We start from the raw sequence: 11,108 nt of genomic DNA, 5'->3' as shown, positions 1-11,108 counted from the left end.
TAAAGTAAAAATGAAAACCAGACTATATTACTATATTGACTGTAATACCCATAAAAAACAGTTAATAAAGGAATTGTGTCTATAAAAATGTAAAAATATACTACTGTATAACAAGAACTTACCTCAAGCATACATATATAACAAGTAGTGTGACTCCTGCAGCTATTGACCGAATATATGCATCATCATACATCTGGACAACAGCCCATGTGCCTGCTATTGTGCCACACATGACAGTAACGAGGAAGGCTGTCTGCAACCAGTGACGAGCTGTGAAGCCTTGGCCAATCCAGAAAGCACGACCTCTCTCAAGCTCATATACAGCCCCACACACTTTACATGACAAGTTCTCAGATGAATTTTCAGCACACTGTATATTATGAGAAAGAAAAAAATTAGATGGAAATACATCATGAACATTACAGTATACACTTTTTTCTAGACAAATATTCTGTCTACATACTTTTTTTGATTTATACACGATTTGGTGTATGGTATTTAGTGAGTAACAGAGACAGTAATTTTCTTGTAACTGTATTTTCTTTTGAATATATAAATTCTTTTCATGTAAAAGTATCTACTCAGTGCCATCTTAAGAATATTAACTGTCAAATACATCAAAGGACAACTGATAATCTTTAAATGAAAAAAATTCTAATCCCAAGGTCTATTCCTCTGTCATATTAAAAGGGGAGGGAGAAATTTGTCTGTATACTGGAATGTGTTATAGGAATAAAATGTATAAACTGTTACCTAACTAAAGGTTTCCAAATCCTAATTTTTTTCTTAATAAACTGTCTTACTTCTTACTGTAATCACTTAAATGCTTAACATCTCATAGCTACCACACACTCTATCCTGATTGAAAATAGACAGTTGACTGAGATGGTAAGTAGTTACATACTGTAAATATAATCTTTGATAATGTAATACAACATCATCATTATATTTAAGAAAAAAACAAAAAAAATAATTCAAAAGCCTGGTGATCCTTGTGAGGAGGTCACTAGCAGTCTCATCCTAATTTTAATAATAGGTAACAGCACGAATAATGTCAGATAACCATATGTACCTCCATCAGCCATTTCCTGAGACAGTTGTGATGCACAGCACCAACATCTCCTCTGCAATCACACGGTTGGATGAGGGGACCAACATCTGTCCTCTCATTGTCATAGCAGATCCAGCATTCTGCGCCACTGTTGCTACTTCCATCAGCTGTAATGAGTAATGATCATTCATGTCTTTTTTTCACCCAAAATCTTAATTTTTCAGTCTTGCCATTCTTTGGGTAACCCAGTTAAATATCAGAACATCAGAATATGCCAAGAGATCAATTCAAAGAACTTATATCCTAATATATACATTGCCTAGTTAAGATAAAAAGGGACTGAAGTAAAAAATATTCAACTATGAGCAGGATACCAAAATATAATAAAAATATATTAAAGAATTATCATAAAACTTGCAACAATAAGTGCTTGGAAATGCCTTTGCAAAGCATAACAAGTAACTTTGATGTAAAACTTATATTAATTATAGTATTTCCTAAGTATTAAGCTTTACAAATACCTGTATATATACTGTAAATTATAAAACCTTTTTTCTTGGGAAAACTTGTAAATTGTACAATTAAAATGAAAAATTTTGGCACACTAAGCCATAAGAAATATTGTTGTCATAAAATTTTGCACATTTTCACAAGAAAAAAAATATTCCAAACTTGAAACTGATGCAAATTCATTTGAAAATTACATAAAGCTGTGACAGACTTTTTTCTTCTCCAGTCATTGAAAACAGTAAAGCTAATAATATATGAGAAATAAATATCAGTAAAATAAATTAAAAGGAAGTGATACTGTATATCGACCCTAATAAAAAAATCTAAATTTACATTTGAATTTCAGGAAAGATACAGTTTCTGAAAATAATCATGAAATAACTGATGCCTTACTTTTCTGAGGAAGTGGCTGCCCAAGTTCCAAAGTTCTATCAATGTCCAGCTTCTTGAGAATCTTCTTAGGATTGAGGATCCACAGCTGTTCCGGGGACATACAGTTCCAAAGGACGCATGGGAACCATAGGGCCACCCCAAGTTCGACCACACGGAATATAATATCGTATGCATTTCTAGACATCAAGGGTACTCTGTAAATGCAAAGGTGTATTGAAACTACTTTTAGTCTCAATTCATCTGACTTAAAATGCAGAAAAATCATTAATGATTGAATTTAACATCTCTCATATTGAACTAACATATTGACCAAACTACAGTAAAAGAAAATATATATATAAAATTTGTGAAATAAACTATCATATATTGTACAAAGCCTACAATTCTACATAGCTACTTGGATAAACATAAATCTATGACATTTTGTAAATTAACTAAGTAAAGCAATCTGATAACAAAATTTCAGAAAATGAAATAAATGCAAAGAAACTGTACTGTACCTATTTTTCCAGAAAACCCCCAAAACGTCAGAGAACAAGAAACAGACGGTGATCATTAGCATACATGCTTGGAACACCAATCCAAATCGCGACTGGCTAAGCTGTGACTGATCAATCCCTGGGTGTGATGAAGCATTTCCTTGGATTTCACTAACAACCTGCAACTAATTTGCATTAATTACAATAAATAAAAGGTACACAATGGTATAAAGTTGTACAGTATACAATTGAAAACTTGAATCAATTTATAAAAGTAATACTGTATAGTACAATACTATAGGTGCAATCTAAAAAAAATAAATATGTGAACACAATATAAGCGTTTTCAATTGATCAAGTGTTTACTGCTAAAATATGTCTCACATGATAAAAATCACTCAATGAAAAAGATATACATGATGTCTGAGTACAATTTCAACATAAAGACTAACAAACACTGACTTACAAAATAATTCAAGAAAATTATATGATTTACACAAAAGTTTTCATTTACCTTAGTTTAAAAACTGAATTAGAAATGAACTCAAAGTGCCTAAAGTGTAAAAGACTTTAATTGAAAATTAATATGCTCTTTTTTGACAAAATTCTTTCAAAAACTTTACAAAACTCTACTACAGTAACAAGTTAGCTATATAAACTGAAAATAAAATAATGAAATATACCAATCTTCAAACATATGACCTAAAGCACCCTTAGCTACAAAATGCATTAATTGTTATGTTAGAAATAGCAAAAATTTAAGTAAAATACTTTAATACTAAAAACAGAAAAATATTTCAACACAATCTGTGAAGAAAGAAATACATTGCATGCACTAATCATAAATCCTTTCCTTTCCTAATGAGCTACAATACAATTTCCATTTTCATCTAAAATCAAAATTTGATATTTTAAAAAGAATCCCACTAATACAAAAAAATAAATTAGACATTCTTAAAAAAGTAAAATTAGAGCTTATTCAATGAATTATCCTGTACCCATACAATAATTACAAAACTACAGACATCAGGGACAAAAAGCACATAATCAACACACACACACCTGCTCTGGTACAAGACGCTGAGTAGATGGGTCTTGTTCCTGATCTCCAACGGACGTTTTGACTTTGCCTGTTTTGGACAAGGTTGGTGAGGAAGGAGAAGCAAGGGGAGAGGAGGGGGCTGAGGAGGTTGAGCAGGATGGAGAGGTAGGGGAGGAACAGGATGAGGGCCCGTCAGGATCTACTTCATCAAGAAGAGGGGGATGCAGATGGGCCTGCAGAGGTGTACGGGAATGGACATTGCCCACAATAACGGTGTCATTCACGAAGCCCCCACGCACCTACAAACACAAAAGCCCAACAGTCAATAAAGCTTCTACTTCATAAAAAAAGACAAAGATAGTATGAAATATGAGGTGACCTTGTTGATCCTGTAACAAATATTATTCCATAGATTACATACAAAATTTGCCTATAAAAAGCAGGCAATTTTATACCTTCAAGTCTGCTCAATGGAATAGTCTAACGTTTTTGCAAAATTTTGTCACAGTAATCATTAACTTAATGTGTTGCATATCCTGTATAATAGTTAATGTATATCAGCTTATGCAAGCTGGAAACAAATTCTGTTATGAGTTACTCTTACTGTGAAGTGCATGGTCATTTCCCCTTCCCTCAAAGAACAATAATAATACATTTGAAAGTAGTTATCTTCTAATTTCAGATGAGGCTATAAAATCGCCATTGGGTACTGTTTCAAGCAGTATGGCTAGAGATTAGTTTAAGTTGAAGTAAGATTTTGATGGAACATACAATAGCTATTACTTCCTAGCACAATAGCTGCTGTCAATGAGGTTATGCTTGTGGTAGAGAAATCTAATAAGAGAATAAAAGCAATATTGAAAAAGTAAAAAAGTTTTTAAACTAATATATGGTGTACAAATTAAGTGCATTTCTCTTGTGGCCACAAAATTTTTATTCATTAACAAGATCAGTTACGAACTGTAGTTCAATTACCAAACTTAATTCTTCTCCCCTTAAACTTTAGAAATTTACTGGCATTATTCAGTTTGTAACCAACACCAAAGACAAGATACCAGTTATTTCATGGAGCTTTTAAAGCTTAACAACATTTAACTAATGTCCCTCGTCCCAATGTTGTATGTCCATGCCATCCAAATAAATTTCTCAATTTCCGTTTAGTTCAGTCACCTACTAAAATCTATATCTACTTCATAACTGTTGGACTGGAATGGATCCAGATAATTTTTTCTATAGTTTTTCAAAAGCTATCAAGGTTCCCCTCACATAATCACTGTTTGTATTCTTTTATTGCTTGTAATGGGAAGCAGTATGCAGTAATACACCGGCTCCAAAGGGATGTAACATTAATACTGTGGTACCAATGACAGGTCAATCTGCACTTTTCCGTAACCCATAATCACGTCTGCTGAATTAGGCACTTGCGATACAATTTTACATATAACATTCATGGAAATCTTGATGATGTATATGAATTCCAAAATGTTTAAACTGATTTTAATTTTGTTTTCTAAAATTTTATTAATAATAGGATTCTAATACTGAATATAACCTTCATAATTTGTGCAGGAAGTTATGTAGGGTAATCAATTTCAGTTTTTAAGCAATCAACAACATACAGTATGTTTGTCTACATTTTAATAAGCACAAACATATCTTGTCTGATGTCATAAAGAGTAGAATTCTTGGCCCTTTATTGATTTTTGTCTTTGCTAGTGTTTGATGTTCTATGAAAAACGTTTAAAGGTTAATAATGAGTGTCAGAGGCAACTGACAGGTCAGAGCACACAGATAATCAGTCCCCTAGCACCTTCTCCACTGAGGCTAGAACCAAGAAGGACCAGGCAATAGCTGCTGATGACTCAGCAGTTGGTAGTCCTAAGGAATACTCCCCAAGTCTTCCTTACAAGGACAGTAAGGTTGCAGACACTAATGAAAATTGTTGTGTTGGGAGCACAGCACAAACACTCCGGGGCCACTTATTGTGAGTTTCCGACACTTTCACTGAGCTACCAAAAACCCTATGCAGATAATTTATTGCTAGCTGCACTATGCTTTCCCTAAATACAAAATGGGGCTACTGTACTACTAATATCCTTAAAATATCTTAGGAATGGATTGGCAAGTGGTACAGTCACAGTGATAAGAGCTAAAATCAAAACCAAGTTCTTAGTTAACCTGATATTATGCTCCTAAACAATGATAACCTAACCTTTGACATTGAAGTACAATACAGGACTGTACTTCAATTCTAAGTTTTCTTTATAAAATTCATATACAGTACCATATAATGCTGCCACAAAGGCTGGGATTGTTTGTGAAACATTCGATATCTAAGGAAATGATAGCATTCATTCCATTTGCTTCTTTATTGCATTTATTAGAGTCAAGGTCTGCCAGGGTTTCAGCAACTTCCTGTAATTGTTACATCATATGGTGACTTTCCTTTCCCAAACTAGGAATATAATTTGTAACCTGTTTAGCCCTCTTGTACGTGGTAAATTTCATATAGAGAAACTTTCACTATTGCCTTTGGAGCTGTCTCTCAACAACTACATTCTATTTTTAAGCTCATGGTGAATAACAACAACTACGTAATATCATTGAAGCTTATATATTGCTTCTGATTAGCAAATCCATTATAGTACAAGTAGCAGAGAATAAATACAAAAGCTTTGTATAAGTTCACATGCTGTAATACAGTGCTGTATTATGATGAATGTACAAAAACATTATCGTAATAAATAGTTTGTAAAATTCTGCTAACAACATAATAAAATCAACAAGTGTATGCACCATAAAACACAATTCAAAAAGTTAAGTGCATAAACATATCTAAAATAAATCTCTATTCTGCAAATTTTTATTAACTTTCATGCAATTTTAGTTGTATATACTGTATTTAACTTTGGTGCTTTCACCTTAATACACCATTACGGTTTCTGTATGTTATTATCTATTCACCGACTCGTCTTTATCTTATTGTTACTTGCTTTTTATTTTCATATTCAAACAGAATTTTAAAATATTCTTCATATGGGAATTCATCTTGTGGATGCTTACATTTTATCACTAGAATTTACATTAAGTACTCTTTTAGGATGGTTGCATACTGAATGTTTTTAATTTCAAATACAGTAATAATAATAATAGTGCAATGTCAATTTTGGAATCATTACAAGACATCACTGTTATGTATGCTTTATCATATCGCATGACTCATCTAACCTTCCAAATGATAAAATACAACTATAGTTGCAAATCTAAATTGGTTATTTAAAACACTGTTCGGTGTATATTTAAAGCTTTCCATAAACATTTAGTACATTCAAGTTTCAAAGCTGATATAGTACCCAACACAAATACAGAGCCAAGCATATTCTTACTGATACATTATAGTATTCTTTAATAATGATAGTATATTCTATAAAGAGTGATGAGGAAAAGTAAATCGTCAAAAGTTTTCGGTTTCAACAGTAAATCTCACTTTCAGTGGTAATTTCCGAGTCCACTCTGCTTCTAAATTAATGCCTTCATATCAATTTCAAAGCTTCAGATTTGACTCATTCTCTGTTTGAAGTTTTGCTTTCTCATTTAGGGAGCTTCTCTTATTTCCCTTCTCAATGGAGTTGAATCTACCAGGTGAATTAATTTGCTTGATCCTTGATCTATTTCTCTCAATTTACATCCCAATTTGATACATCAATGAAACATGGTGGCTCTTGCTCTCCCTCTCTCTCTCCTGTACAGTATATACCACCTGGTTTACTGTTCTACTCAAATCAAGGAGAGGTAATTTCTTGCCTCTATAAATAATCCTTGGATTACTTGTTCAGAGACTTTTTTCCCTATGCTTTAAAAGTTTCTGAATTAGGTTCCTTTTATTTTCCCTGATTGTTAAAACCTTTATACTTTAAGAATCAGGTCTACCAGTTCATGGTTAAGCCAACTTTTCTTCATTTTTACCTATTTTAGGGGGGAGTTGTTGTTCTAGGCCTTAAAAACCAACATGAAAAATCTTTATCTTCAATATATGAAGTTGACAAAATATATATATATATATATATATATATATATATATATATATATATATACATACATATATATATATATATATATATATATATATATATATATATACATACACACACACACACACATATATATATATATATATATATATATATATATATATATTTACACCTCAATACCAAATCCAATGATAGAGTACAGTCCAAACGTAAAAGACTTAAACCCCGAAGATCTAAAGAGCAGAGAAGAGAAGACACCACATTCATGAGTATAGACAGAGGAAACCCTTACTACAGAAAATGACAATTTATCATAAAGTATATTACTTTCCTGCCCATTTACCCTCATAGCAAATGACATACTCATCTACTTATCATAGCCTTCCTATTAAGGCTACCTGCGTGAGACATCCTACATTGATCAATGGGAGACCATGACGTCAAAGATGATTTGCCATAAAGGAAACCTTTAAAAAAGAGTTTAGAAATTACCTTGAAATAGACCTCCACTCCGTATATGAGGAAGAAGACGACCACGATGAAGAGCAGGACAGCGTAACACCCATTAAATACCAGTGTTAGGAAATTCTGAAAGGAAAATAATTAAGTTTATTATAGAAAATATGACATTTCGCAATTTGTGAATTTATCAATTTGCCTGAAGTTTTCTTAAACCTTCAAATGTTTGAGCGTGGTTGAGATGTGGTCTTGATACTTTACTGAATCTCAAACATACAATAAATATTGGAAGCAATTACAAATATCTGTATAGTAAAAAAAAATATCACAAATAAATATTTGATAACATAAAGAAAGAATAGCAAGCGAAGCTTAAAATACGCTACCTGAACCCTTATTGACATTTGGAAAATACAACTTTGTATAACTTTGTTGCAGTAATTACTATTACTTTCTTGTAAAAACCCACATAACGACGACAGAAGTTTTTGTTTTTTCCGTACGAGACAGGTCACTTCTGTAGGATTCGGCTCATAACCAAAACCAATTAACGTTTCAGAATGCTTTAATGGTTAAACCAATGTCAACAACGAGTTAACCCAATATTGACTACATAATTTATGCAAGTGTAATAAATTGTTCCATCACGATGAATTAATCGGTTGAGAGAGAGAGAGAGAGAGAGAGAGAGAGAGAGAGAGAGAGAGAGAGAGAGAGAGAGAGAGAGAGAGAGAGAGAGAGATTTATCAGCTTTTTCGGGTAATGGAACTTATGTACTTTGCAAGAATGCATTTTTAAATTTAAAAAAGACGGAAGTGCTAATTGATTTAAAATGGAGTTTGGGTGTTGCCAGGATCCAATTTCAGTGTATGGTTGGGTTGACTGATTATTATCATGTAATTATAGTTTCTTTAATTATACACCAGATCCCAGAACTACAGTTATAGTGTCCTTTTCATAATGTATACTAGTTTTATTCCAGTTGTGACTAAGCTATGGAATATTCTTCCTAGTCGGGTACTTGAATCAGTAGAACTTCAAAAGTTCAAACTTGTAGCAACTGTTATGTTGAACAGGTTGACATAAGTCTTTTTATAGTTTATATATGAAATATCTGTTTTGATGTTTATGTGGTTAATATATTTTATTCTAATTGTTCATTATTTCTCATTTCGTTTATTTATTTCCTTTCCTCACTGGGCTATTTTCCCTGTTGGAGCCCTTGGGTTTATAGCATTTTGCTTTTCGAACTAAAGTTGTATCTTAGCAACTACTACTACTACTACTACTACTACTAATAATAATAATAATAATAACGCTTTAATGAAATTAATTTGAGAATAAATAAGTTGCCTCGAAATTAATTAATTTCTTTAACCAATTCTTTGGATGTGCCAAGTAACTTTTTAAGTGACTTTTCTGACTTTTCATGTAATATTGTAAGTTGTGACTGAAATTCATCTTTTTAGGATGTGGAAGTTAACACATTTAAAATACTTTTTCAAGTAATAATTTCCATTACAGAGAAGTATTAATGATGTGAGAAATTGAATATATCATAAATAGTAAAAATAAAAAATAAAAAAGGTAATATTGATAATACAAAAGGCTTATGGAAGATAACGTCCTTAACGGTAACCAAAGGATACGAGAAGTGACGTCATGAGGGAAAATCCCCTTAAGAGACCTGTCTAAATGGATCCTCCTGATCCTGGGTGTTGCTTACCCTTCCTTCCTCAGTGCTGGTTCCCCGCGTGAGGATGATCTCGGCCACGAACAACGAGTAAGTGACGACGTTGAAGGTAATGAATCCTACGAAGGACTTACTTAGGAATCTCGGTCGATCACAGCGGATGTCTTGCAGGTGGAATGCCTGTAACAAAATAAATGACTCAATAAATAAATCCAATAAATAAATCCAATAAATAAGACAACTTAAAGAAAGTTAAGTCTAAAAGGTAAATAGAAAGTTAAAAGGAATGACTGTAATCCATTATGATACTGGAAATCGGTACATCTCAAGAGAGCCCTCATGTTACGCCATAACTCAAGAGCAGATGGACGGTGGACAATATATTATATATAGTACATCAATCATTGTTAACTATTCAAAACAATAATAATCATGGATGGGTAACATCAGAACACCCAACTTCCTTTTTTGGGGAGAGTCTGAAAAAAGGAATAATATATATATATATATATATATATATATATATATATATATATATATATATATATATATATATATTTTATATATATACATATATATATATATATATATATATATATATATATATATATATTTATATATATACATATATATATATATATATATATATATATATATATATATATATATATATATACACACACACATTTATATATATATACATATATTTTTTTCAGAAACCCTTTCCAAAAAAGGGAAGTAGAGTTTATTAAGTATTTTTAATATATATATATATATATATATATATATATATATATATATATATATTACTAACACATTTTTTCCCTTACATAAGGTCGCGCCAAAATAAATATATACTGTATATAAGTAGATCGAGTGGAAGAACAAGCCTGAGGTCTTTGCCCAGCAATGGACTAGCTACAGCTGATGATGATGATGATGATGATTATTTACGAGTTACAAGAAAGGAGACCAACTAAACCACCAAGACTGTCTACCTAATTCTTCCCCTGTCTCAAGCCGCCATCACTTTCCTGCAGCGATTATACAACTCCTTTTTCCAACGGCAGATGTTTCCGGATTAAAAAAAATGGTGCAGCAGTAATAAGTGTGGCTGGCTGCCTTCCGCGTTCGCTTTCCTCCATTCATTCGCGAAGGAACAATCAAGGAGAGGGATTTTGTTTTAACCTTTACGACGCAAAACTCGTTAAGCTTTTAAGCTGGCGTTGAGACCATGCAAAAGCTTACAGGTTAGACCTGTTTATTTTTTTCTTTTCTTCGCCCACAGAAACTCGATGAGTCGAATCTGGCAGCATAGAAACAAGATAAATTGGAAATGAACGATAGCATAAAATAATAGTAGTAGAAACAAGAGAAATTGTTAATGAAAAAGGATAGAAGATAGAAGCAATAGAAATAAGAGAAAATAGAAATGAAAGAGGAAAGAAGA

General features: G+C 32.1%; 1 protein-coding gene across 6 annotated transcripts in view; it reads right to left on the bottom strand.

The window, feature by feature from the left end:
• Positions 1-11,108, bottom strand: part of LOC137640152 (uncharacterized) — a 150,969-nt gene that overhangs the window by 7,732 nt on the left and 132,129 nt on the right. For 3 of the 6 annotated variants that reach the window (XM_068372656.1, XM_068372655.1, XM_068372654.1), the window contains 7 exons: positions 9,692-9,838; positions 7,999-8,094; positions 3,496-3,774; positions 2,455-2,618; positions 1,955-2,148; positions 1,073-1,218; positions 123-370 (listed from right to left, as the gene is read on the bottom strand). In XM_068372656.1, the coding sequence (XP_068228757.1) occupies positions 123-370; positions 1,073-1,218; positions 1,955-2,148; positions 2,455-2,618; positions 3,496-3,774; positions 7,999-8,094; positions 9,692-9,838 (1,274 nt within the window). The remainder of the gene's footprint in view (positions 1-122; positions 371-1,072; positions 1,219-1,954; positions 2,149-2,454; positions 2,619-3,495; positions 3,775-7,998; positions 8,095-9,691; positions 9,839-11,108) is intronic. The other 3 variants (XM_068372658.1, XM_068372659.1, XM_068372660.1) reach the window with 3 other exon arrangements.

The sequence above is a fragment of the Palaemon carinicauda genome, chromosome 4 (assembly GCF_036898095.1).
Source record: "Palaemon carinicauda isolate YSFRI2023 chromosome 4, ASM3689809v2, whole genome shotgun sequence".
Classification (NCBI taxonomy): Eukaryota; Metazoa; Arthropoda; class Malacostraca; order Decapoda; family Palaemonidae; genus Palaemon; species Palaemon carinicauda.
This window is presented reverse-complemented; position numbering and strand designations above follow the sequence as displayed.